At 37.3% G+C, this 27875-nt stretch overlaps 1 protein-coding gene across 1 annotated transcript in view; it reads right to left on the minus strand.

Moving 5' to 3' along the window:
* LOC111520894 (serine/threonine-protein kinase 3) overlaps window positions 1-27875 on the minus strand; it is a 334853-nt gene that overhangs the window by 137092 nt on the left and 169886 nt on the right. Inside the window, exon 7 of the mRNA XM_023183991.1 lies at window positions 3740-3877. Coding sequence (XP_023039759.1) covers window positions 3740-3877 — 138 coding nt within the window. The remainder of the gene's footprint in view (window positions 1-3739; window positions 3878-27875) is intronic.

Here is a 27875-nt window from a genome sequence, read left to right on the forward strand (position 1 = left end):
GCTCTGGCTAAGCAGATCTTATTGTGTTCTAAAATATATCTCCCATTTTTTTGTCTTTGTTCATATTGTTCACACCATTTCTCCTCCCTAAAATGACCTATTTCTTCTGTAGGAGGTATCTGTGATTACCGTATCCATTCTTCTACTTTTACATTTATTAATCATATAGGCTGTGCATCATGAATGTAACTTCTATATTGTATTGTAATTTTTTAACATTTTTCTCTTTCATTTCTCAAAGAATATAACTTCAGTTTTTTGTGTGTTTTTGGGGTGTGTGTGTGACCTTTCTACTAGTTTGTCAAAAATTTTTAGAGTAGGACAGGAGTCTTTCCTTTCTTATTGCTCTACTCTCCTCTAGGACACTGTCTTTGTTTTTATAGCTGTTTGAAGTTGCCTTGTAAGTACCTCTGTTTTCCAACTTGACACAAACGGAAGAGATCATGGAAGACTGGTCACTGACTTTATTTATTTATTTATTTTGAGACAGAGTCTCACTCTGCTGTCCAGGTTGGAGTGCAGAGGCGTGATCGTGGCTTGCTGTAATCCCCATCTCCCGGGTTCAAGTGATTCTCCTGCCTCAGCCTCCCAAATAGCTGGGACTGCAGGCATGCACCACCATGCTTGGCTAATCTTCATATTTTTCATATAGACGGGGTTTCACTATGTTGGCCAGGCTGGTCTTGAACTCCTGATCTCAAGTGATCCACCTACCTCGGCCTCCCAAAGTGCTGGGATTACAGGCGTGAGTCACCGTGCCTGGTCACTTACTGACTTTAGATTCCAGGTTGCCCACCAGCAGGTATAAGGATCATCTCCAGATCGGGAACTCCAGTGCTAACAGACTGAAGCTGAACCTTGTCTTTCAACATCTCTAGGGTTTTAATTTCTTTATCTTTAAAAACTACTAAAATTTCAACTTAATAATCTCAAAGGATCCTTCCTATGATTTTTAAAAATTTATACAATATTCTGTGTCATAGAAAATCAATCACTATTTTTAAAATCCATCATGAATTTCTTTTTAAATATTGTTTCTTTGTTTACTGGAAATGAATATGGTATAATCTGTACATGTAAGCTATAGATATATGTCAACAAAAATTTGGCAATCAGATTGTCTACTGAGAGTTAAACTATGATTTAAATCATGGGTCCCCAACCTCCAGCTGCAGACTGGTACCTGCTGTGGCCTGTTAGGAACTAGGTTGCACAGCAGGAGGTAAGCAAGCATTACAGCCTGAACTCTGCCTGCTGTCAGATCAGCAGTGGCATTAGATTTTAACAGAAGCACAAACCCTATTGTGACCTGCGCCTGTGAGGGATCCACATGCTCCTTATGAGAATCTAACTAATGTCTGATGATCTAAGGCAGGACAGTTTCATCCTGAAATCATCCCACCTCTGCTCATCATCCATGGAAAAACTGTCTTCCATTAAACCAGTCCCTGGTGCCAAAAAGATTGGAGACAGCTAATTTAAATCATAACAGATAAGACATACAAAACTCTTTGAAGAGACAGAATGGTTTCTAGGCTTCCTGCCAAATAAGACTCTAATGAGCCAAAGATAATTATCCTATCCAAAAAAAAAAAATTTAAATCAGAAGTTTGTTAGGTTAAATACACACATATTACTTTTACTATGTATGTATTAAGTACTGGATACTAGGAATCCAAAGGTAGTACCCTTTGGACTACTTTAAAATACATATATATTTCAGCAGGGCGAGATAGCTCATGCCTATAATCCCAGGAATTTGGGAGGCCAAAGCGGGCAGATTACATGAGCCCAGGAGTTAGAGACTAGCCTGGGCAACATGGTGAATCCTGTCTCTATGAAACAGACAAAAGTTAGCTGGGTGTGGTGGCATGCATCTGTATTCCCAGCTACTCAGGAGGCTGAGGCAGGAGGATAGGTGGAGCCCAGGAGGTAGAGGTTTCAGTGAATGAGATCATGCCATTGTACTCCAGCTGGGACAATACGGTGAAACCCTATCTCAAAAAATATATGGCCGGGCACGGTGGCTCACGTCTGTAATCCCAGCACTTTGGGAGGCTGAGGCAGGTGGATCACTTGAGGTCAGGAGTTCAATACCTTCCTGATCAACATGGCAAAACCCTGTCTCTACTAATAATACAAAAATCAGCCAGGCATGGTGGCACACACCTGTAATCCCAGCTACTTGGGAGGCTGAGGCACGAGAATCACTTGAAACTGGGAGGCAGGGGTTGCAGTGAGCTGGGTGCCACTGCACTCTAGCCTGGGTGACAAAGTGAGACTCCATCTCAAAAAAATAAAAAATTAAATTAAATTAAATAAAATTTAAAAATACACACACACACATATATAACACATACATATATTTCAAATGAATATTGACAATATTTCAAAATAAATGTTTTAATCAATTTTTGTGGAAAAATAAATTTTTACCGTCTAAATCACTAATTTTTGAAAGGTCATATTTGCACATAACCCAAATCTCAAAAGTCTCATAAACAGTATTCATCAAAAAGCAAGTCTCCAATCCAGTCCTGCCCCATCCATAGTTAGTTACCTTCTCTGGAGGCCATTTTTTTGCTTATTTTTCTAGAGATACTCCATTATAATCATTAAGATAGGTATATATGTTGTGTGTACGTAGGTGTATTTTTCCAATCACTATCTTTCATGGACTTTAAATTGTTTCCAACTGGTTCACAGATATTTAGGATCTTTCCAATCTTTTAAAATTTCAATGTTCTATGAATATTCTTACACATATGTTATATCACACATGGTTAAATATTTCTGTAGAATAAATTCCTAGAAGTGCAATTGTTGGATCAAAGAATATATGGATTTTTATTTTAAATAGATATTGCTGTACTGGCATCTATGGAGATTGAGTACCAAGTTACACTTTCATAACAATAAACATTATACTTAAGAGCATGTTTCCCATACCCCTCAACACATCCTTTTGGAAAAACAGGACTTTGGAAAGTTACTTTTTTTTTTCCTTTTTTCTTTTGTTGTCCTTTTAACCCAATGATTCTTTTAGAGACAGAGAAGTCACTTTTTACAAGAACCATGTTTTTCATCCTTTTGTTACTTAACAATAGAAATCATTTTGCAAATATCAAGTTTTGTTAACATGAGACATGCTTATTATTAGTTGAAAGTTCTAAGGCTATTCTGTTGGGAAATTAAGATTCACAAACACCTATTATAAATATTAAATTATTTCCATTTGCATTAAATTTTAAGGTAGATTTTAAAATCTACTGACATTCTGGATACAAAGTCTACTTACAATTATTCTATCAAAAAAAAGTGAAACTCTGAAGCTCTTCCTTTAGATAATCCTGTAACTGATATTTACAACGTGATAAACTCTTCAAGGAGTCCAGGGATCTTGTACTTACATATTTTATAGTGGAGCAAAAAGTCAAAGGATAAATGCTGAGTCAAGGAACAGAAGAAAAAAAAACATGAGAAATAGTAACTATGAAGACAAAGATTCCTTTCTGAAAGGAAAATGCTTTGGAAATTTTGTTTTAAAACAACACTGCAGGGAATGAGGGGACGAGAGGGGAAGAAAGAAAAGAAGAGAACAAAGAGGAAAGGTAAGAGGAGGGGAATGGAGGTTTACATCTTTAGAAATCAGTTATGAAACACACAGCAATTCTGGCCAGTGTCAGAAAGCTGAAAGGTATGAAGAAAATATCCTTCCTTTCGAGGCACAAGCACTGACCTGTAAAAGTTGTGTTGCAGTAGCTCTCTGCTCAGGATTCTTCACCAAACACTTTTTAACAAAATCGGTGAAATCATCGGACCAAAGTTCTGGCTTTCTGAATGTCGGTGGTGGATTTGTGGGAATCATAAAAATAGCCTAGTGCAAATGAAATATCCAAAAGACAGTAAGAATCACACTAGCACAATCAAATAAACAAATCTCTTTATCTTTTTATCAGACTCTAAATTTGAAAAACAAATTTAACCTGTTATAGGATTTCCAGTAAGTCTGAAATTCAGGAAGCCAATCCATCTGCTCCTAATGTAATCATTTCCCATTAAATTTCCTCTATTTGAATTGTAGCTCATTGAGCACATCATTCTTTATTTTACCTATTACTCTTTTTATCAGTCTCCAAAGAAGACTACATTTCTGACCCACTAATGATATTCCCTAAACAGATATAATCCCAAATTTTGCTACTACGTGCCAGATTTACTTCTTGTTCAGTTTTATATAAGTACTGCTACTTCAAATGGGTAGTAGGAGTCCAATTTGCTTTTGCAATCCAGAATATTTAAGTAAAATTACTGCTATAATATGAAATAATACTTGCTAGTGCCAAGACTTTTATTTCTTTTTAAATACGAGTCAAAATTTCAAATGAAAAATTTCAAAGTAATATACTACTTTAATTTATCACGAATGATTCAGTACTAATAATTTAGTGGTAATGACAATACATTCAGATAGCTCAAAATTCAAAAACCACAGAAAGACTCCATCTCATCTCTCGCCTCCTAGATAGTCACCCTGGTATGCTTTTGCTTTTAATCTGAGTATGTTTACGACCCAAGAAGTATATTAAAAAAACAAAAACAAAAACCTGAAGACATTCTAAATATGAAATACAAAAGTCAGTTAGGGGGCTAATGTAGATGTCCCAACATGAGTAATAAAATGTTCAAACTAGAATAGTATCTACAGGAATGAAATGGAAGAAATGAAGCATGAGATACTTCAAAGGAGGAACCAAGAGTACATGCTAATAATATTGTTTTGGAGAGGTGAAAAAGGGAAGCATGAAAAATTACTCCAGAATTCAAGAAATAAGAAATAGGTACCTTAAATTGCAAGGCACTCAGGTATTTTAATAATTCCCTATATCATTCTTTTGAATGCCCTCAGAATATGCAGCCATTTACTAGAATGCATTATCATTGGTTTCTAACTTGGAAAGTGATCCAATGGACTTTCTGTGGACACAGCAGCAAAGACTCAATATCCAAGTCTGTTGATTATAGCTTAAGAGTCAATCCTTTTACCAGTATATGCATCTTCTTTCAAAAAAGGTAAATTCTTTAATAGATTAGAATATTTTTGTATACCTCACGTCATGCTATACTTATTACATCTATGGTAGTCTTTCAAAAGCAGTGTAGCCAGTATTATAAAACAATAAACATCTTTCAATCAAACAAATATTTATAAAGCATTTTTGTGTGTTCAGAACAATGCTATAATTTAGAGGTATCAAAACAAAGGGCCACAGGCCAAATAGTGCCAGTGGACCTATTTCGTTCAGACAACATCAATCTCATATTGCCACAAGGTATGAATCTGCTGTAATTAGGCTCATTTAAACTAGGACATATGTTCTTCCTTTTGCATGAGCCCTATCTAGCCTGGCTCAATTATCTACTTTATGTGATGGTCCCTTTAAATATCAGATATTGTAAACCTGGCTATTACAGATTTTAAATAGGATACATATCTCAGACCCCCAGAGCTCACAGTTAACTTGTGGAGAAAAAAACAAACACATATGAAACAAATAGCAAACAACAGAGTGCCAGACAATGAAATTCTGCCTGCAAATAACCTAATGAAACTCAGACAGCTCCACAGTTGAGGCAGAACCTAATAAGGCTTTAAAAAATTAGTAAAATGGGGTTAAAAGCAGCTGCTAGAAAAGGCACACAAAACCACCTGCTACTTCCAACTAGAGAATAAAAATAAATTTGAACTCTCATCTCTGCAAAACAGTTCAAAGGACTTACATGAGCCCCTATATAGACTGACCTCAAACTACAGGTAAATTACACTAGATTGTCTAGATAAATATTGTTCATCTGTACTTCTGTTGTAAACTGGTGGATAACACAATGATTTATGTCCTTGAAGCCAATGCTCTCCTTTGAACTTTGAGGCAATGAGTTGCAGTCTTATCTTCAGATAATCTTAACATATAAGGCTCACCTTAGCAGTAGCTATTAGAAACCCAAGGATAAAAAGCTTAACTCTAACTCTTATTTACCCAGTACTCTCATAAAGTGAACCTAAAATGTCACGGTCTACCCTCAAATATGCATTGAACAAGCATGAACACCAAGCATACAGTCCAAACAAATAAATCTTAGCGTATGATCTACACCAAAATGTCTCCAGGAAAACCACTATGCCATTTATTTCCATTTTTTAAGGTTAGATCATCAATAACAGATTTTCTTGCCAGCCTTACTGTACTAATTTAACTAATTTAACCTAATAATGAACCACAGAGGATCCTCTTAAGAATCTCCAGGTTTCATATGAGTTGATTAGGTAATAGGTCCCTTCTATAGAAAGTTTTGGCAATCAGTGGCTCACTTTAGACTAACAATTCATTCCCTTGCCACCAACCAAATCACAGGGACACACATTACAGCCATATAATTTATCTTATCTCTAACACCATTTTGATTGAAGAATGTTAGTAAAATAAATGACATGATTATCCTTGTGTTTGTTTCTACACAATGTGTTGCTTAACTACATACCAAACCTCTGATTATGTTTCTAAAAGAACTACTCTGATCACAAGTAGTTTAAGAGGCCAAGAAATCTAGGTGCTTCAAAACAACTAATTATCTTCATGCCTGAAATGTCATGCCTTAGACTGCAGGAGTACCCAGGAGATGTGGAAAGGGTTGAAAATGAGAAGCTACAATGACTGAACTTTATAATCTCAGTGGAATGAGTCAACACATGTCTGAATCTACAGCAGCTGAGTTTGTGAATGTGTAGAAGTGATGGGCATGCCAGAATAACAAAGAAATTCATACCATTATTTAAGAACCTCAGATATATGAGCAAAAGGTTATCTTCACAACAAATAAATGAGATAAAGGATGAGAAAACACTATAAAACTACAAAGAAGTAACAAATATAGCTGTTTCCTGACAGCAAACATAATACACAGGTAATAAGCTAAATACAATTTAAAAATAATTTCTGGAAAGGAAATAAAGTAATTACACTAATTTATAAAAGACAGTACAAATGAAAGCAAACGGTACAATGTGCTGAGGCCAATACTGGACATAAGACAGAAAAACTGGCTTGAGTTCTAAATCACTACCTGACTGTGTGGCTTTAGTATCATTTTGGTTTTTTTTTCCAAGTAAGGAGGTTGAACTGGATGTTTATCAGGTCCCTTACCAGGTATAAAAAGTCCCTGGCACTCTTTACTGGGTATTAAAAAACCTTGGCACTCTAACTGCCTAGCAATTGAAGGCTAAAATTATACTAAACAAATATTAAATTGCTAGTTAGAAAAGGGATGGAGAAGAGGAAAAAGAGGGAAGGATAGGAAAAGACCTTTTAGATGTTTATATAAAAATGTGAATCTAGGCCGGGCACAGTGGTTCACGCCTGTAATTTCAACACTTTGGGGGGCTGAGGGAGGTGGATTACCTGAGGCCAGGAGTTCGAGACCAGCCTGGCCAATATGGTGAAACCCTGTCTCTCCCAAAAAACAAAAAGTAGCCAGGCGTGGTGGGAGGCACTTGTAATCCCAGCCACTCAGGTGGCTGAGACAGGAGAATTGCTTGAACCCGGAAGACGGAGGTTACAGTGAGCCGAGATCACACCATTGCACTACAGCCTGGGCAACAAGAGGGAAACTCCGCCTAAAAAAAAAAAAAAAAAAGTGAATCTAAATTTTTATCACCACTCCCTCAAAAGCAAATATGAAATATACAGAAATTTTGAAGAGAATAGTAAATCTAAAGTGAATATTTCTCCTATAATAATGTTTCCACAGTAAGCACAAAGTTAAAGTATTGGCACCATGAACTCACAATTCACTCCAGCTCCAGTAGCAATCATTAATCTGGCCAAGAAAGGCCAATGTGCCAGCCTGGAAACCAAATTAAGGGAGAGGGTGCAGCTGGTATTCTGGCAGTACAAAGCAAATAAGAGAACCAGCTCTAGACGGCACTGGGTACATAACAACACCATTACTGGTAACTATCTGACCTATTTAACTACTCTATGCCTCTGTTCCCACATCTTAATATGGGAATGTTAAGGCTGTTCTGAATTTTAAATAGATTAATACATGTAAAACACTTAGAATAATGCCTGCTACAATTGTAAATGCTCAATAATATGAGCTATTATTAACCTAATTTTACAACTGAGGCTCACAAGAGTAAGCTAGCTCATTCAAGATCACACAGCTGGTAAACTGAATGTCAAAATTAGAACTCAAGTTTGATTCCTTAGCATATGCTACCTCACATTACCTCTATGTTTCCATTAAATTTCTGCTGCACATAATTTTAAGATAAATGCTCTGTTATATACATTCAGTCTCTAGAAAAAAATGGAAAAGTATTTGTAACAAAGATGATTATAGTTTTACTATCTTTAACAGTAGAAAACTGAAGAAAAAAAAAAGCCAAACAATTGAGGGTGCTAAGTAAACTATATACGAATAACATAAAGTAACATATTGCCATAAAAAGTGACAAATGTGTGAATTACAAAACCACAAAGAACAGTTCTTAAAAAGTAAAAATGAGGGAGTAAAAGAGTAAAGACTGCTTTCACATAAAAACGACTAGTATGCAGCAATAAAAACTAAAAGATGGTATAGAATCTTAAAAATTTAAACTGTCAATTCATAGCAGCAATTATGTACAAGATTGTATAAGTGTCTTTAAAATTTATTTTTACTATGATGGCTTTTTAATTTTTTTTTAACTTTTAAAAATTACACTTGCAGCTAGGCAAAGTGGCTCATGCCTGCAGTCCCTGAGCTGAGAGGCTGAGGGAGGAGGATCGCTTGAGCCCAGGAGCTCAAGATAAGCCTATGCAACACAAGGAGATCCTGACTTTATTTAATATATATATTATATATATATATATATTTAAAAGTATCTAAAAAATTATACTTGCAACTGCAACAGCTTCATTTGATACCACCCCGCAAGCTGTCACCTATTCTAGTCTGCCCCACAACTACCTCTTACTCATGCACTATTTAATACACTCAATTGCTTCCAGTTAAATCTCAACAATCTTTGAAGACTGAAATATAATATCCCTTTAATACAATTCAACAATATCACAAAACATGGCTGTAGAGAAAAGTAAAAGTGAACAAAAGCCAACACTGAAAGAACTTTATCATAAATTTCACTCTCTCAGATAGAAGTCCTATGATCAGTTCAACTGACTTTTGTAAGCACACAAATGTATCCATACCTGCAATATATTAACTTCTTCAAGAAATTTAGAGTCTAATGGAATACAAAAATGCATATCAAATCATTTTAATAAAATAGTGTAAGTGCTCAAATATATGTGAGCAATGGGTATTACAAAAGATGACTTAGCCCAAATGGGTATGTGACCTAAAAGGGTATGGGAAGATGAGATTTCAGCTGAGTCGTAAGTAACGAGTGAGTCAGTGAATCACAGAAAGGAGACCAGCATCTTCTAAGTCGTGAAGTCTGAAACCTCATGGAGCTGTGAAACCTCATGGAGCTGTGAGAGAAACTGATTTAAGTCAGATATAGGGCAGGGAAATTACGAGGTGAGCCAAAGGCATCTTGTTTCCCATAAAGAAAGAAATCACTCAAATACTAACTGGATCACATCAGAAGTTCAGCACTGGTAGAACTTATCAGCCATAAAAGAATCTGATTTAACTGTTCTGGGGTGATGACACGGTACAATATTTTCTTACATCTCCCAAGCAATTCTAATATGCGAGTAACATGGAGAACCACTATTCTAAAATATAAAATACAAGTGTTAGCACTCTTTAATATTTCAACTTCAGAGCTTTCCATATTTTAATCTTGTACTCTGATTAGTTATAAACTTATCCTCTAAATGCCCTGGATAACATGGAAACTACTTGAAGGCAAAACAGTGTCTTCTATTGTCTGAATGTTTGTCTCTTGCAAAATTCTTACGTTGAAAGCAAATCACCAACGTGATAGTATTAGAAGGTGGGGCCTTTGCGGGGTGATTAGGTCATGAGGGCTCCACCTTCGTGAATGCAATTAATGCCTTCATAAACAAGTCCCTACAGAACCATCTAATCCCTTCTGTCAAATAAGGACACATAGAAGGTGCCATCTATGAGGAACAAGCCCTAACTAGACACCAAATATGCTAGCACCTAGATTCTGAACTTTCAAGCCTCCAGAACTGTGAGCAATGCATATCTTTTATACAAAATTACCCAGTCTAGGTATTTTGTTATAGCAACTCAAACAGATCACACAATCACTTAAGTTTTGTATGTCAACTGCATTAGGCATAGTACTTCGCCATAGTAAAATCTAAATTTATATTGAGAATGTTGATATAAAGACATCCAGTTCAGTATGGTGACTTGAACATACTGATTTACGTCAACTCCTTCCCCAAAATCCTGCTAAAGTAGAGTAAGAATTTTAAAAAGACTTAACCTCCAAAGACAGAAGGGCAATAGAAAATAAGAGATAGCAATAAAATTTTGGAAATATGAAAGAGTCATAACTGACTCAAAAGATCTGAGAAATCAGTAAGAAGCACATCAATTCCCTCCAAATAACTGGAAAAAAAAAAAAAAAGTCTAAGAACTTGGAAGTACCAAATATATCTAAAGATAGTGGACACCTGTAACAAGGAACACACTGGGTATCCCAATCTTGGCTTCTAAAATGCCAATCCCCAGTAAAAGCAACCTATGCTCCTTGAGGAAATGACTCATTTCAAAGGTCAAAATAGGGAAATCATAAGGTTAGCTTTGGTATCTTGCTGGGCCAGAAGGTAAGAAAACACTCAAAAGATTAATGGTATTATGTCAAAAGGACATACAAATAACCAAATTTAGGATAATTTGAGCATCAAAATAATAATAATAATAATAATAATTACACTAGGCATATAGATTATAACTGATAGTAACAAATTTAAAAAAATTAGTCTACGTGATTTTTTTTTTTGAGATGGAGTCTCACCGTCACCACCCAGGCTGGAGTGCAATGACACGATCTAGGCTCACTGCAACTTCCACCTCCCGGGTTCAAGCCATTCTCATGCCTCAACCTCCCAAGTAGCTGTGATTACAGGTGCCTGCCACCACGCCTGCCTATTTTTCACATTTTTAGTAGAGACGAGGTTTCACCATATTGGCCAGGCTAATCTCTAACTCCAGACCTCAAGTGATCTGCCCACCTCGGGCTCCCAAAGTGCTGGGATTACAGGTGTGAGCCACCGCACCTGGCCTATGATGTTATTTTTCAAAGAGTTTAAGAAAAGCTATTCTTTATAAAAAAATTCTAAAAACACACAGTAACTGAAATAGAGTATCAACATATTACACCCTCAATATAATTTAGTGATCAATTCAGGCAAGGAACACCAATGGATACTTGAGTTTGGATATCTGTCCCCTCCAAATCTCATGTTGAAATGTGGTCCTCAATGCTGGAAGTAGGGCCTGGGAAGGAAGGGAAGAAGGAAGGGAAGGAGGAAGGGGGAAGGGAAGGAGGAAGAGGGAAGGGAAAGAGGAAGGGGGAAGGGAAGGAGGAAGGAAAGGGAAGGAGGTAGGGAAGGGAAGGAGGTAGGGAAGGGAAGGAGGTAGGGAAGGAAGGGAAGGAGGCAGGGGGAAGGGAAGGAGGAAGCGGGAAGGGAAGGAGGAAGGGAAGGGAAGGAGGTAGGGAAGGGAAGGAGGAAGCGGGAAGGGAAGGAGGAAGCGAAGGGAAGGGAAGGAGGTAGGGAAGGGAAGGAGGTAGGGAAGGGAAGGAGGAAGGGAAGGGAAGGGAAGGAGGAAGGGAAGGGAAGGAGGAAGGGAAAGGAAAGAGGAAGGAAAGGGAAGGGAAGGGAAGGAGGAAGGGAAGGAGGAAGGGAAGGGAAGGAGGAAGGGAAGGAGGAAGGGAAGGGAAAGAGGAAGGGAAGGGAAGGGAAAGGGGAAGGAAGGGGAAGGGGAAGGGAGGGGAAGGAGGGGGGGGGGAGGGGAAGGGAAGGGAAGGGAAGGGAAGGGGAGAAAGACGATATAGAGAGATAGAATGAATAATGCCCCCATCCCCCAAGATGTCTACGTTCTAATCCTCGGACTTGTGAATATGTTATTTTACGTGGCAAAAAAGGATTCTGAAGATAAGATTAAGTTAAAAGTCTTGAGGTGAAGAAATTATCCTAAATTATCTAGGTGGCCAAATATAATCAGAAGGGTCCTAAAAAGTGGAAAAGAGAGCCAGGAGAGTAAGAGAGAGATGCGAGTGTGAAAGAATGGTCTGCTTTGAAGTAGTCTTCAAATAATGCTGCTTTGAAGATAAAGGAAGAGGGCCATGAGCCAAAGAATGTGGGCAGCCTTTAGAAGCTTGAAAAAGCAAGGAAACAAAATCTGAGACACTCCGGGATAAAATAAGCAGCCCTGCCACCACTTCAGATGTAGCCTAGTGAGATCTGTGTTAGACACTATATTTTGGAAAGCTCCAAAATGATCTCCTCTGACTCAATGTCCCACATCCAGGGCACACTGATAAAAGGCATGGGCCCCAAAGCCTTCAGCAACTCCATCCCAATGGCCCTGCAGGGTTCAGCCCCTGAGGCTGCTCTCATGGGCTGGCATTGGGTGCCTATGGGTTTTCCAGGTGCATGGTGCAAGCTACTGGTAGCTCTATCTGGAGGGGTCTGGAGGATGGTGGCCCTCTTCTCACAGCTCCACCAGGCAGTACTCCAGTGAAGATTCTAACTCCATATTTCCCCTCTGCATTGCCCTAGTAGAGATTTTCCATGAAGGCTCCAGCCCTACAGAAGACTTCTGCCTGGACATTCAGGCTTTCCCATACCTCCTCTAAAATCTAGGCTGGGGTTCCCAAGTCTCAACTGTTGCTTTCCTTTTAGTTATGAAAATGTCTGCAGCTAGCTTGTATTGCTCCCCTGAAAATGAGCTTTTCTTTTCTACCACATGGCTGGGCTGCAAATTTTTCAAACTTTTATATTCTGCTTCCGCTTTAAATACAAGTTTGAGTTTTACAACATTTCTTTGCTCATGCATATGGGCATAGGTTGTTAGAAGCAGGCAGGTCACCTCCTGAACACTTTACTGCTTAGAAATTTCTTCTGCCAGATACCCTAAATCATCAGTCTCAAGTTCAAAGATCTGCAGATCCCCAGGGCAGCGGTACAATGCCACTAGGTTCTTTGCTAATGCATAACAAAAGTGACATTTGCTCCAGTTCCCAGTAAGTTCCTCATCTCCATCTGAGACCTCTTTAACACGGATTTCATTGTCCATAACACTATCAACATTTTGGTCACAAGTTAACAAATCTCTAGGAAGTTCCAAACTTTCCCTCATTTTCCTGTCTTCTTATGAGCCCTCCATACTCTTCCAGCCTCTGCCTGTTACCCACTTTCAAAGCTGCTTCCATATTTTCAGGTATCTTTACAGCAATGCCCCACTCCTTGGCACTGATTTTCTGTACTGGTCTATTCTCACATTGCTATAAAGAAATATCTGAGACTGGGTAATTTATAAAGAAAAGAAGTTTAATTGGCTCATGGTTCCACAGGCTGTATAGGAAGCATAGCAGCTTCTGTTCCAGGGAGACCTCAGGAAACTTACAATCGTGGTGGAAGGTGAAGGGGAAGCAAGCACATCTTTTTTTCTGAGGCAGAGTTTCGCTCTTGCCACCCAGGCTGGAGTGCAGTGGCATGATCTTGGTTCACTGTAACATCTGCCTGCCCATTTGTGGTGATAACAACTTCTTCCTCTCTTACTTCCTGTCTCTCTGCCTTCCCCCTGCCCCCAACTATCCATCTATACTAGTGTTCTATTTCTGCTGTAATAAGTTATCACAAATGTAGCAGTTTACAGAAGCTTATTATCTTACAGCTCTTCAGGTTAGAAGTACAATATGGCTTGGCTCTGTGACCCCACTTAAATAGCCTGTCCAATTGTAATCCCCAGTGTTAGATGTGGGGCCTGATGGGAGGTGACTGGATCATGGGGGTGGAGTTCTCATGAATAGTTTAGTATCATCCCCTTGGTGCTGTTCTCATGATAGTGAGTTCTCATAAGATGTGGTTATTTTAAAAGTGTGTAGCACCTTCCTCCTTTCTCTCTTCCTCCTGCTCTGGCCATGAAAGATGTGTTTGTGGCCGGGCGTGGTGGCTCATGCCTGTAATCTCAGCACTTTGGGAGGCCAAGGCAGGCGGATCACCTGAGGTCGGGAGTTTGAGACCAGCCTGGCCAACATGGCAAAAACCCGTCTCTGCTAAAAATACAAAAATAAGCCAGGTGTGGTGGTGGGTGCCTGTAATCCCAGCTACTTGGGAAGCTGAGGCAGGAGAATTGCTTGAAGAAACTGTTATCTCCATAAATGGGCAGTATCAGGCTAGTTACCATAACTATCAAGTGCTGTAGTGCCATCAGTATGTGGTCTCCACCTTCCAGTTTACCTCATGGTTTAAGATGGGTGGTTGAACATTACCACACACTGACTTTAGACCTCAAAAAAAAGGGTAAGGGATTGGCAATACAGAGTATTAATCAGGTCTCTTTACCCAGCCTCCTTAGAAGTCCAACACAACATTTCTCTTTTGCAGTGTTCTGAACACTTTTGAAGTTCTTTTCCAAGAGGCTGCAAAAGCCCATGAAATTTCCAGAGATAGATATGTCTTTGTTATGCTAAGGAGTTGACTCATGTCACGCCCCTAGATAGCTTCAGGATACAGGATGGTCAGCAGAAAGAATAAGCATGTAATCAGCAGGTTAGGATATTTAGCTGCCTGACCTCTGGTGCGTGGATATGAAAGACTGAGCTCAAACAAATGGCCAAAGATTTAACCAATCATTACTACTTAATGAAAGCCCAGTAAAAACTCTGTACATCCAGGCTTAGCGGAGCCTCCTGGTTGGCAAACACATTCACATGTCCTGATTGTACAAGAGGAAGTCACAGAGGCTCTGTGTTCCCTCTCAGACATTATCATATGAGTCCCTTCATTTGACTGGTCCTCCTAATTAGCATCCTTTATAATAAACCAGTTATTCTAAGTATAGTTCTTTCCTGAGTTCTGCCAGTCATTCTAGCAAGTTATCAAACCTGAGGGGAGCAAAGGAACTGCTGAATGTATAACCATTTAGTCAGAAGTATGGGTAACCTAGGGACCAATTAAGTGTAGCTGATATCTGAAGAATGGTCATGTTAGGGATCACGCCCTTGAACTTGTGGGGTCTGAGCTAACTCTGGATGGTTAGCAGCAGAACAGAACCACAGTACACTCAATTTGTGTTGAAATAGAATACTGTAATTCAGGTGGTATTCAAACGTATTTTCACTGTTTGTCAAGTATAGCAAAATAGTGAAATTGATAACCAAGCGATATAAGAAGTACTTTTTAGACAAAGGTGAAAAATACTGTTTCTCTAACAGCTTTTCTTTACAGTTGTGGTTCTCGAGGTGTAGTTCATGAACTCCTTCACAGGGCCCTTTCAGGGATCTACCAAGTCAAATCTTTTTTCATAAAAACACTAAGACATTCTTTTCCTTTTTCTCTCAATTGACATTTGCACTACAGGTACAAAAGCAATGACAGATAAAATTGCTGGCTCCCTAGCACCAATGAATACAGTGGAACAAAACTGTAATCATTGTATTCTTCATTGCCATGCATACACAATTTTTTTGATTTGCGAATTCACAAAAAAGACACTTTCGATTAAGAAAACCCTTGATTTAAAAAAATACTCTTCTTAGCAAATCTTTGTAGCATCTTGTAGTGAAATGAGAAATATGCATAAACTATACCTGCTACATAATGAAGTACAATGGTTGTCTCAAGGAAAATTATCTGTGATTAAATTGCAAGCTGAACTACAGCTTTTTTCATGAATCATCTTTTTCATTTGAAAGAAAAACTGAGAGGTAAACTTTGATTATTCAGATTTGGATACTTGGCAGACATTTTCTCAAAAATGAACCAACTGAGCCTATAACATCATGGAAACACAGATGGTTTTTGATAACAATTATAAAATTTAAGCTTTCAGTTGAAAAGCCAAATTTTCAAAAGCTTCTATCTGCCACCATGAACTTAACAGTTTCCTAGTATTTAGAAACTTTTCTGATTTTTCCAAATGACAAATACATGACATTACCCATTCACTTATGAATAAAAATCCATTCCAAGTACAAGATAGAGAAATAGATTTTAATGTAACAAAATAGAAAAACTCACTACTATGGTTTCAGATTCTAATACTGGAATTAATCTTTAGAAAATTATCACTGTTGAATTTTGGTGTAGTATCAAAGGAAGAACATCATAAATACCAGAAAAAATGATTAGAATATTGCTTTATCTTAATCACATATCACATATGTGTTAAGCCAGATTTTTAAATACATTTCCATTGAAATAATGTGTTACAACACTCACAAATAAAAAATAATTCAACTATCTTCTATTAAGCCATCTGCTCATTATTTTTATGAAAATAGTGATTTTTCATAAAAATATATTACTTAAGTTAACTTAGGTAACAGAATTATTTTTAAATGAATTAATGAATAGATATTTTTAATTTTCTCAGTTTTAATTCTCAATGCAGTAATACTGGTAAGATTCATATAAACAAAAGCTCTTGGATCCTCAATTATTTAAAGTGAAAAGGACTGCTCAGGTCAAAAAGCCTGAAAACCACTATTCTATAGTGAATGCAAACTAGGGAAACTAACAGGAATATTTTTTCCTGTTTGATGCATGTTCACCAGCAACAGTACCACAAACTTGTTTCACTTTATATTATGTCCTTCTAATTTGTTTGCTTTTTTACATATTTGAAATTTTAACAGAGATAAAATTTGGTATATAGTTTATTTTTTCCAAGTAACTGTATTTTAACATGCCTGAAAAAATAATGAAGAGACATGGTTCACAAGACATCAAAAGAACATCCAGAGAAACAAAATTGGTAATATGTCTCCATCCTGTCCAAGAAGAGGATGCCCTGGACCACTAAAAAACATACCTGGTCCTTGCAATACATAAATTCAAGTGGTAGAGACAGATGAGCATAGCTTGCTGCAGCAGTCAATAAGATCACACAACTAATCACCTGATTCTAGTAACCATTTTCACCTGACAGCCTTCTGGTCAAAATTTGGATTCCCATATAAAACTGACTTCAGAAGAGAATATGGTGATGAACATCTGATTACTTGAGGGTTAAATATTTTTAAAGTAATAAATTGGAATTTTGATTTGTATATCAGTGAACTTGGTTAAGTCCATCCTATGAGACAGTTCCATATTTATTACATTGGCAGATCAGTCTTGAATAATAAATTCTGCTCTCTGTGATCTTGTCTGGGTAGCCAACTGATCTTCCTTAGAAAATACACAACCACAACCCTTCTGCAAGCATTATGTTCATACTACATCACTGATTACCTAAATTTCTGCCCTGACAAAGAAGAGGGCTCTGCCAATAAAGCATATTAAGTTACATATTTCAGAATAATGGAATAAGAGTGAAACTTTACTAAGAATAGTGAATACAATAATATTTTAAATGTTAAATAAGTTTGGAGATAAGGCCTTTTAATGTTTAATTTTAGAATAAGTCTAGGCATTTTAACAGCATAATAACTCCTCAAAAAAAAAAAAAGTATGGTTTAGATGCCACTTAAGCCATGAAATTTTTATCTCAGCTCTTTAAATAAAGTATCTCATCTGAAATATGGTACAATATATACTTGACACCGCATTAGCTATAACAATAAATAATGGATCATAAACATTTACATATTATAAAAAGAACAAAACAAAAGGTAAGACTGGAAAAAATACTAGAACAACTACAAGAAATTCAGGAAAAATAAGAAGACAGTACAAAAACATCAATAAAACAGATTGAAAAATAAAGCTGATGAACTAATTGCCTTGCATGTATCAGAAAACTTAAGGGAAGACAAAATGTTAGAAATAATTGACTGGGTGCAGTGGCCCTGCCTGTAATCCCAGCACTTTGGGAGGCCGAGGTGGGAGGATCACGAGGTCAGGAGATGGAGACCACCCTGGCTAACACGGGGAAACCCCGTCTCTACTAAAAATACAAAAAATTAGCCGGGCATGGTGGCGGGCACCTGTAGTCCCAGCTACTTGGGAGGCTGAGGCAGGAGAATGGTGTGAACCTGGAGGTGGAGCTTGCAGTGAGCCGAGATCGCGCCACTGCACTCCAGCCTGGGTGACAGAGTGAGACTCTGTCTCAAAAAAAAAAAAAAAAAAAAAAAGAAATAATTGACATATATCAGACAAACTAACTGCATGCACTATCAAAACAATTTCAGAAGCATGATAAAATTAAGAATCTGGAAGAAAACTTTCATAGTAACTTATCTTATGAATAAAACAGAAAATGAATCAGCTTTAAAAGCCAGAAAGAAGACCCAATACCCCCCATCCAAAGGAACTATCTGGAATGTACCAAAATGCTTCAAAACAGAAAAAAAAAAAACATATGATTACAAAATGGGAAAAAACGAAATAATGAACAAATGATTCATGAAATATAACTTAGTATAATTTGACCATAAGATTAGGGAAATAAATTAATACTAGTCATTAGCAGCTTTTGTATCATCTGGTAAAAGGTTCCAAGGACAAGAAGTTCAAGACCATGAAGTACTATTAAAAGATCAGAATATTATATGCAATACTGCCTCGCTTCATTTTACCAAAGTGCAACAATAATTCAATTCAATACGAAGTAAATCAATAGCATCAATTGATTTTCTTTCTATTCTATTCCCACCTCTGACTCTTACAACAGTGCAGCACACACGTCTTAGATCTATCCCAATGCCCCCACCACCATATGCCACCCTTGCAATAGCTGTGTCTTGTCTACCACTAGCCTGGTGTAGTCTGTCCTAATGAGGAAAAGCAGGGAAGATGCCTGCATAGGCTCAAGACCATTTAAATGGGGAATCCTGGGATCCTGGGTATGCAGAGCATGATCTAGGAGGGAAAACTATGGGCTCTAGCACAGGGATGTAGCATGGCCCATGCAGGGTATAATCTTTGGGCAAAGGCTCCAGTTACCCGGGCCTAGTGCCTATAATTGACATACTATCCTCAAAATTATCATTTAGCATAAAATCATCCTGATTCGAGTTAAAATATTATGTCACACTTTACAACCAAAGTGCAAAGACTAAGTTGTTATAGAATCTGTGAAAGTTAATCAAGTAATCAAAACATAGCAAAACTATAAAAATGCTCATTATGAAGAACACATCACTCAAAATCCAGTCATATCTAATAGAGACTACAAAACTTAAGCAGATGTTTACACAAACACCTATGAACTCAAACTGATACAAAGAACTGGGTTAAAGCTAAACAAGCAGAGGTCAGCACAGAGCTCCTATGATTGAATTATGATAAAACAATATACTAGTCCTAAGATAGCAAGAATATGATGCAATAAATGAGGCTCTGGTCCCAAAACAGTATAACGTCCAGTACAAATCAATTTCACAAAAATCTATAATAGAAGTCAATGTAAATTAGAATTAAGAAAATCAAAATTAATAACAAAAAATATATGAAGAACAAAAAAGAAACAACTGAAAATATGAAGTTTGCAATTAAAGACACACAGACATATATACATATCAAAGTCTACAATCAGAAAAAAAACAATTGATCTCAGAAATCTGGTGTGAAATTTAATAGTAAATAGTAAGTTTTAGAAAGAAAAGATACCTGTCAACAAAGCCCCTCATTTTCTTGCCTAGGGAAAAGAAGGCTTAATCTACAGCCTTGGCCAAATACGATTGCCAGATAAACAAACCCTTAGATTCTACCATAAGTTAATTAAAATGATAAAAAATATTCATGTATTAGTTTCTAACTCCAAATTTCTTTAAGAAACCTTTATGATTGACAAGCAACTACCCAATTCCAAACTCTATGCCATTGGTTCTTAACACTGGCTACATACTAGAATCACCTGGGAAGCATTCTAAAATTGCTTATTCCCTGAACCCAGCCCAAAGAATCTGGTGTTGTCTAGGCCTAGGTTGGTTGTTTTTAAAAAAAAAATTCCTATATGAGTCTAAGGTGTATCAAGGGTCAAAAATCACTGCATGAATCAAACAGTATGGATCCAAACTCCCACTACAGTTAGCACAAGTTTGGGGAATAAAAACTTACCATTTTTAGAGACAGAGTTCATAAACAGAATGGGAGAAACTATGAAAACTAATTCAGGGGCCAACTCCAGGCAACAAAATCAAACTGTTCCCCTTGCTAAATAACAAATACATATATAGTATATAAAATATATATATACACATATAATAGACATTTATATATTTATATATGTGTATGTATGTCACTATATTCTATATTTCATCTAAAATTCCATAAATTAGAAAGTCATTGCTGTTTAAAAACTATATGTAACTTCTGCTTCTAGGAAGATAGAGTAGATGTACATTTTCCTATTTCTCTCGTTAAGTACAACCAAAAACCATGGACACTATGAATAAACAAGCATATGAAGATCTGGATTGGGCACAGTGGCTCATGCCTATAATCCCAGCCTCTTGGGAAGCTGAGTGGGGAGGACTGCTTGAAACCAGGAATTCAAGACCAGTTCAAGACCACTGTTTCTATATATATATACATTTGAATTCTATATATACATGTATATATCAATTCTATTTACATATATCAATCCATATATATATATAGATTCTTATACACACACACACACACACACACACACACACACACACACGAAAGATGGAGAGAAGGCAGAACAGCTAGGGATCTTGGAACCCAAGGAACATAACTGATGACTTCCCTGGATCTTCTTTTTCCCTTATATATTCCAGACTTGGGGCCAGAGAAGCCAACAACCAGAAAAAGCTAACAGGTACAAACAAAAAAAGCTTCAACAAAACCCTGCCCAAAAGATGAAGAAAAGAACACCATGGAAAAAAGAAAATTAGGCAAATTTCACTCTTTGTCAGTCAAACATCACAGGAAAAACTGTAGTCCCACTCTAACCGTGTCAGAAAGGCTCAGTGGACAGTCTAAAGTTCTATCCTCATGAGACTATAACATGGCCCCATAATACTCCTGACATGGTGAGAAAAGACCAAGTAGGGAGCCAAGAATTTCACCCCTCTGGAAAGCAAAAGGACAGCTCCCCCTAGCAGTGTCAGTAGATACCAAGTAGAACCTATACTTCCTCTCCAAACTGGCAGCAATGAAGTGACCCTCCCACTACCCACTGAGGAGGACTAGAAAAAAGTTAAATTAAGACTTTCACTAACAAGTGGAAATTAGGTAAGACCAATACAACAGAGACTACACATGGAGAGTTAGAATCCCCGCTCTGACTCAGCAATAATGAGGAGCCACTCCTGCTACTTGAATGGGGCAACAGAGACTAAAAGGGGAATCTGGACTTCAACAAACTCTACCTGGCAGTGATGAGCTCCCTTCCCCTCCTAAAGTAATGTCATAAACATCCACCTAAAACAGAAGGTTTAAATAAGATCCAGAGTCTCAGAACATAACGGGGAAAAGGTCCTGTTTTCAACCAAAAATTACTCATCAGACCAAGAGTCAAAAAAATCATAAACTGACCAAAAAAAAAAAAAACACAAAAAAGATAAAAGTCAACACCAAAAAAAAAGAGATGTCAGAAGTATCTGACAAATATTTTAAAAGTCTTTAAAAAAAATGCTTCAATGAACAATCATGAAAATAATTGAAACAACTGTAAAAATACAAAGCCTCAGCTTTACCAATACCTTGTGATAATATATGTACATATAGTATAATACTCAAATAAACCACCAAAAAGTTTTGCATAGCAATATCCTCATAAATACTATAGATATATCAAAACTCTAAAAAGTGTTCAAGTAACCCACAGGAAGTCAAAAAAAAAAAACAAACAGAAATGTTAAAAATGCAAAACTTTAGCCATAACATATTAATAATCACATTAAATGTAAATCGCCTAAATATGCCAATTAAAAGGCAAAAACTGAAAAAGTAGATTTTAAAATGTAACTCAATTATATGTAGTATATAAGAAACTAACTTAGAATATAAAAATACAGGCATGTTGAAAGAAAAATGATGGAACAAATACAACATGCAAACAATAATCAAAGGAAAGCAAAAGTGGCTATATTAATAAGAGATAAAGGAGACTTCAGCAAAGAAAATTACCAGAGACAGAGAGGGACATTATGTAGTGATGAGACATAATTCACCAAGAAAACATAACAATCACTAATGTGTATGCACCAACCAACAAGCTATAAAATATATGACGCAAAAACTAAAACTTGAAAGGAGAAATAGACAAATTCACCATTATGATTAGAAATGTCAATATCCTCTAACAACAAGAGATACAACAACTAGACAGAAAATCAGCAAAGATACAGAAGAAATCAACAACATCATCAACAAAATTTATAGAATACCCCACCTCAACAACGGCAGAGTACTTACTACTTTCAAGTAATCATGGACCATATACCAAGAGAGCACATATACCGAGGCATAAAACATACATCAACAAAATTTTAAAGAACTGAACACAGTAGAGTCTCCAAGCCACAATGGAATCACACTAGAAATCAATAACAAAGATAACAGGAAAATCAAGCACTTGAAAACTAAAGAACATGCTTTCAAATAATCTATGGGTCAAAGAAGATGTCTCAAGGGAAATTTTAAAAAATTCACTAAACTGAATAAAAATGAAAATACAACAAATCCTATTAAAATTTGTAGGACACATGCTGCTGCCTGAAGAGCCTAGACAAAGAAAAACAAAAATAAATGCAAGACAAGAAGAAAGAATATAATAAAGAGTAGAAATCAATAGAGTTTAAAATAGGAAAACAGTTAAAAATATCAATGTAACAAACAGCTATTTTAAAAAACACACACACAAGAAATTGACAAACCTCTTCCAAAATGACAACAAAAAAAGGCAAAAAAGAGTAGTAAAGTTTCTAAACATGTTTTTGTTTTTTAAGCAATTGTAAATGGTATTGCATTTTTAACTTTAATGTTCATGTATTCATTGTTAATGCATATAGAAAAACAACTGATTTTTACATATTTATCTTGCATCTTGAAACCTTGTTGCACTCACCCATCAATTCTATGAGTTTATTTATTGGTATTTTCTACATAGAAAATCATATCATCTGCAAAAGGAGATGGTTTCATTTCTACCTTTCCAATCTGTATGCCTTTTCCTTCCACTTCTTGCCTTTTTGAGCTGGCAAGAACTCCCAGTACGGTGCTGAATAAGAGTGGTGAGAGTGAACATCATTCTTGTTCCCAATATTTGGGGAAAACATTCAGTCTTTTACCATTAATTATGATGTTAGCTGAAAGGTTTTTATAGGTAGTCTTCATCAAATTGAAGAAGTTATCTTGATTCCTATTATTCTGAGATCATTCAATACCATAAATGGGTTCTGAATTGCATCAAATTTTTTTTCTACATTATGTGACTTTACTTCTTTAGTCTGTTGATATGGTGCATTACATTGATTCAGTTGAATGGTACTCTCTCCACCCAATAACCCAGCTGTCTGTATGTTCTTAAGGTGGAAGCTCAGAGTGTTGTTTTTTTTAACACTATGACCCTGAATAAAGCAACATATCTATATAGCTAGTCCCAGAATCAGTGGTAATTGCTTACATAAGAAGCTCCATATGGCCAGATGATACAGATTGTGGACATATGAGAAAAACCTTGTTGCAAGTAAAATATATCTGTGGCTGAGAAAAAAAGACTGTCAAATGAAAAATTCTACATACAAAAAAAAAAAATTCAGACACTGGGCATGGTGGCTCATGCCTGTAATCTCAGTACTTTGGGAGGCTGAGGCGGGCGGATCACTTGACGTCTGGAGTTCAAGACTAGCCTGGCCAACATGGTAAAACCCTGTCTCTACTGAAAAAAAAAAAATTAGCTGGGTGTGGTGGTGTATGCCTGTGTTCCCAGCTATTCATGAGGCAGAAGAATCACTTGAACCTGGGAGGCAGATGTTGCAGTGAGCTAAGATTGCGCCACTGCACTCCAGCCTGGGTGACAGTACGAGACTCCATCTCCAAAAAAAAATTGGATTTTTTGGTTTACCTTCCCTGATTCTATTAGTCACTCAATACAATAAACCAAATACTAAATAGGATTAGTTATGGCTTACAAATAAACATAAAGATGTGCATTATATTGCCATTCATTCATTGTATGTAAATTGCCTACAGCTACACTACAATATACAGCTTCCCAAAGCAATCTAAAAGAAACAAACTTTAATGATATAGCACAACTGAAGTTTGGTATAATAAGTGCAAATAAGTATTGCAATGACAGTTCATCATGGTAAACTCAAGGGTCTATAAAAAAATCAAAATTATCGAGGACCTACTTCAAGAAGTATATTAATACATAGATTTCTGTAACTTGGCAGAGAATTCCCTACAATTGCTACATTTAAAGTAATCAACACATTTCTATATCTCAGAAGAAGATGGAAATTATGTGTTTGCCTATCCTAATGTGTTAAACTTTTATTACAATAGTTTTAGCATATTTTTAGCTTAATATTAAGGTAGAAATATTCTATCAAACTAAGAAATAGAAACTGCTCTGAAATTGCAAAAACCTGTACTAGTTCCCTTTTTAAAATTAGAAGGATTATCTGTATAGCATTTAGATTGTTACATCTTATAATAATAAATTACTTGGTATTAATATGCATAATAGAATACAATAGTAGTAATAATGATTGAGAAGTAGTATATTTACTTACCGATAAAAGAAAACCCATGTAAAAGAAACTGAAGAAAATAAATGGGAGAGTGAACAAATGATGAAGTAATGCTCCAAAATACAAGAAAAAGAAAGAAGGGGATACAGAATAGGGGTTAAGACATTGAACTTGAGCAGAGAAGGAACCCTCTTCCTCCACATGGAGCATATTGTGAGGGAGTGAAGAATGAAATGAGAAGGAGGAGAGAAAGAAACAAGGGAAGAAAAAATAAAGGGAAGGAAGAAAGGAAGAAAAAGAAAGCGGGGGGAAGAGACAAGGAAAGAAAGGAAAAGTATAGATACTGACTGTTATGGACTGAATTGTGTCCTGTCCCCCCACCACTACCACTACCAAATTTTACGTCAAAGCCCTAATGCCCCATGTTACTGTATTTGCAGATTAGGCCTTTAAAGAGGTATTAAGGTTAAATGAGGTCATAAAGGTGGGGCTCTAATCCAATATGACTTGTGTCGTTGTAAGAAGAAGAAGAGACATTAGGAATGTGTACATTCAAAACCAAAGGTCAGGGCTGGGCATGATAGCTTACGCCTGTAATCCCAGCACTTTGGGAGGCCAAGGCAGGCAGATCACTGGAGCCCAGGAGTTTGAGACCAGCCTGGGCAACGTAGCGACAGCCTGTCTCTACAAAATATACAAAAATTAGCCAGGCATGGTGGTGTGCACCTGTAGTCCCAGCTACTTAGGAGGCTGAGGTGGGAGGATCATTTGAGCTCAGGAAGTTGCGGCTGTAGTGAGCTGTGATCGTGCCATGACATTCCAGCCTGGGAGACAGAGCAAGACCCTGCCTCAAACAAAAACAAAAACAAAAACAAAAACAAAAACAAAAACAAAACCCAAAGGCCATGTGAGAACACACAGAAGGCAGCCATCTGCAAGCCAGAGGGAGCATGCCATTCTCCTGCCTCAGCCTCCCGAGTAGCTGGGACTACAGGCGACCGCCACCTCGCTAGGCTAATTTTTTGTATTGTTTAGTAGAGACGGGGTTTCACCGTGTTAGCCAGGATGGTCTCGATCTCCTGACCTCGTGATCCGCCCGTCTTGGCCTCCCAAAGTGCTGGGATTACAGGCTTGAGCCACCGCGCCCGGCCAACTTCTGCTGTTTAAATCACCCAGTCTTTAGCATTTTGTTATAGCAGCAGGAACAGACTAAAACATTAAGTTAAATGGGGGGACAGAAACAGTGAACTGCTAATAGTCTCCAGTTTTTCTTTGGACCAGAAAGCAAGTCTGCCAAGACCAATGAGTGATGGAGTAAAGAAATTTTGCAACAGATCCAGAAGAGAATGAGGTGTTAGGCGTAGGGGACCATGTGAAAGGATTGCCAACTGTCCATTTCAGATTAGAGATCAATCTTTTAGAGGCATCAGTCTTCACAGTTACATAATCGACTGGTTAGAAGGAACACAGCAAAATGGGAAAGGTAAAACCTTTGAGGTTTCTAAAGTCTGAGTGATAACCTACCTCTGTCAGTGTAGCTGTGTCTTGGGTTGTTATCTAGAGTTATAATAATGATAGTTACATAGAGTGTGCCAATAATAATATCTACTCCTTTTAGAGTTGTTCTAGAGTTATGTAAAACTTTATCATAGAGTCGGTCAGATAGTAGACAATAAATAATAGTTACTATAATTATTACTATGGAATTAGTTTAGTATTGGTACATTGTTAGAAAGATACAGCAAAAATGAGAAGGAAAAACAGGAGTTAAAAGCAAGTGGTTCAGCTGGGCACGGTGGCTCATGCCTGTAATCCCAGCACTTTGGGAGACCAAGGCGGGTGGATCTCTTGAGGTCAGGAGTTCGAAACCAGCCTGGGCAACATGGTAAAACCCCATCTCTATTAAAAATACAAAAAATTAGCATGGTGGCAGACACCTGTAATCCCAGCTACTTGGGAAGCTGAGGCAGGAGAATAGCTTGAACCTGGGAGGTGGAGGTTGCAGTGAGTTGAGATCACGCCACTGCACTCAAGCCTGGGCAACAAGAGCAGAATTCTGTCTCAAAAAAGAAGAAAAAAAGAAAGTGGTTCAAGTGACAGAGCAGTGTCTTGGCTAGAGAGGGGAGTAAAGCGAATGCCTGAGTATACTGACAAGCTGGAAAACAGGAGGAAAAGTAAGTTAAATGTCCTGAGGATGAAGTCCAGTTGAATTTTAAACCCAAGAAAATGAGAAAGATCGAAAGATCGATGATTAAAAAACCTCCAGAGAAGACTGCTGAGTGTGAATTAGCAGTTACTTCTTATACGTAACACCACAGAGAAACATGACAAAAAAAGAAAGCCAGCTAAATGGTCATGGCCTTGTCATTAGCTAGCAGTATATCTTGAAAGAAGGCGCTTAAATTGTGAGCCTTACTGCTATTCGAGGATTACTGACAAATTACCTCTGGTTTCTCCTTTATTATTGCACTTCCTCTGTACCCTCTCTCCCACAACACAACACACACACACACACACACACACACACACTCATCATTATAGTAAAGATCAAGAAAGGCAGCAAAGAAGAGCAAAGATCTGGAAAGTAGGCACATTTTCAAAACTGACATTTGTCTTGTGCATCCTCCTACTTCCCTTTTTTCTCTCCCAGTCCCACCTCTACAAGCCCAAAAACCCCAGCTCTCATTGCTGGCTCTGCTCCCAGAAAAAGCCCAAAGTGCCATGTTTCTCTCTGACCTTTCTTCCCTCCCTCCCACCTATTACAACTTCCATTGCTGAGTCTATCTCAGTTTAACAAGAGAAAAGGCAAAGTGATTAAGCCTTTCCATAATGATGCCAGGATGAATAGTAACTCATCTATGCTTAAACCTCCCGTGTGTTTGGCTTAAAAACTGAAATGAATCTATTTGGCAAAATTTCAGGAAGAATGGAAAAGGGATAATTTGGGACAACGAGATTTTCTTTCTTCCCTATTTTACAGTTGTGAGGAAGAAAAAGAAGTGTTTGTTGTAACTGACAACAGATAACCACCACAGAAAAA

Source organism: Piliocolobus tephrosceles, chromosome 7, assembly GCF_002776525.5.
Source record: "Piliocolobus tephrosceles isolate RC106 chromosome 7, ASM277652v3, whole genome shotgun sequence".
Classification (NCBI taxonomy): Eukaryota; Metazoa; Chordata; class Mammalia; order Primates; family Cercopithecidae; genus Piliocolobus; species Piliocolobus tephrosceles.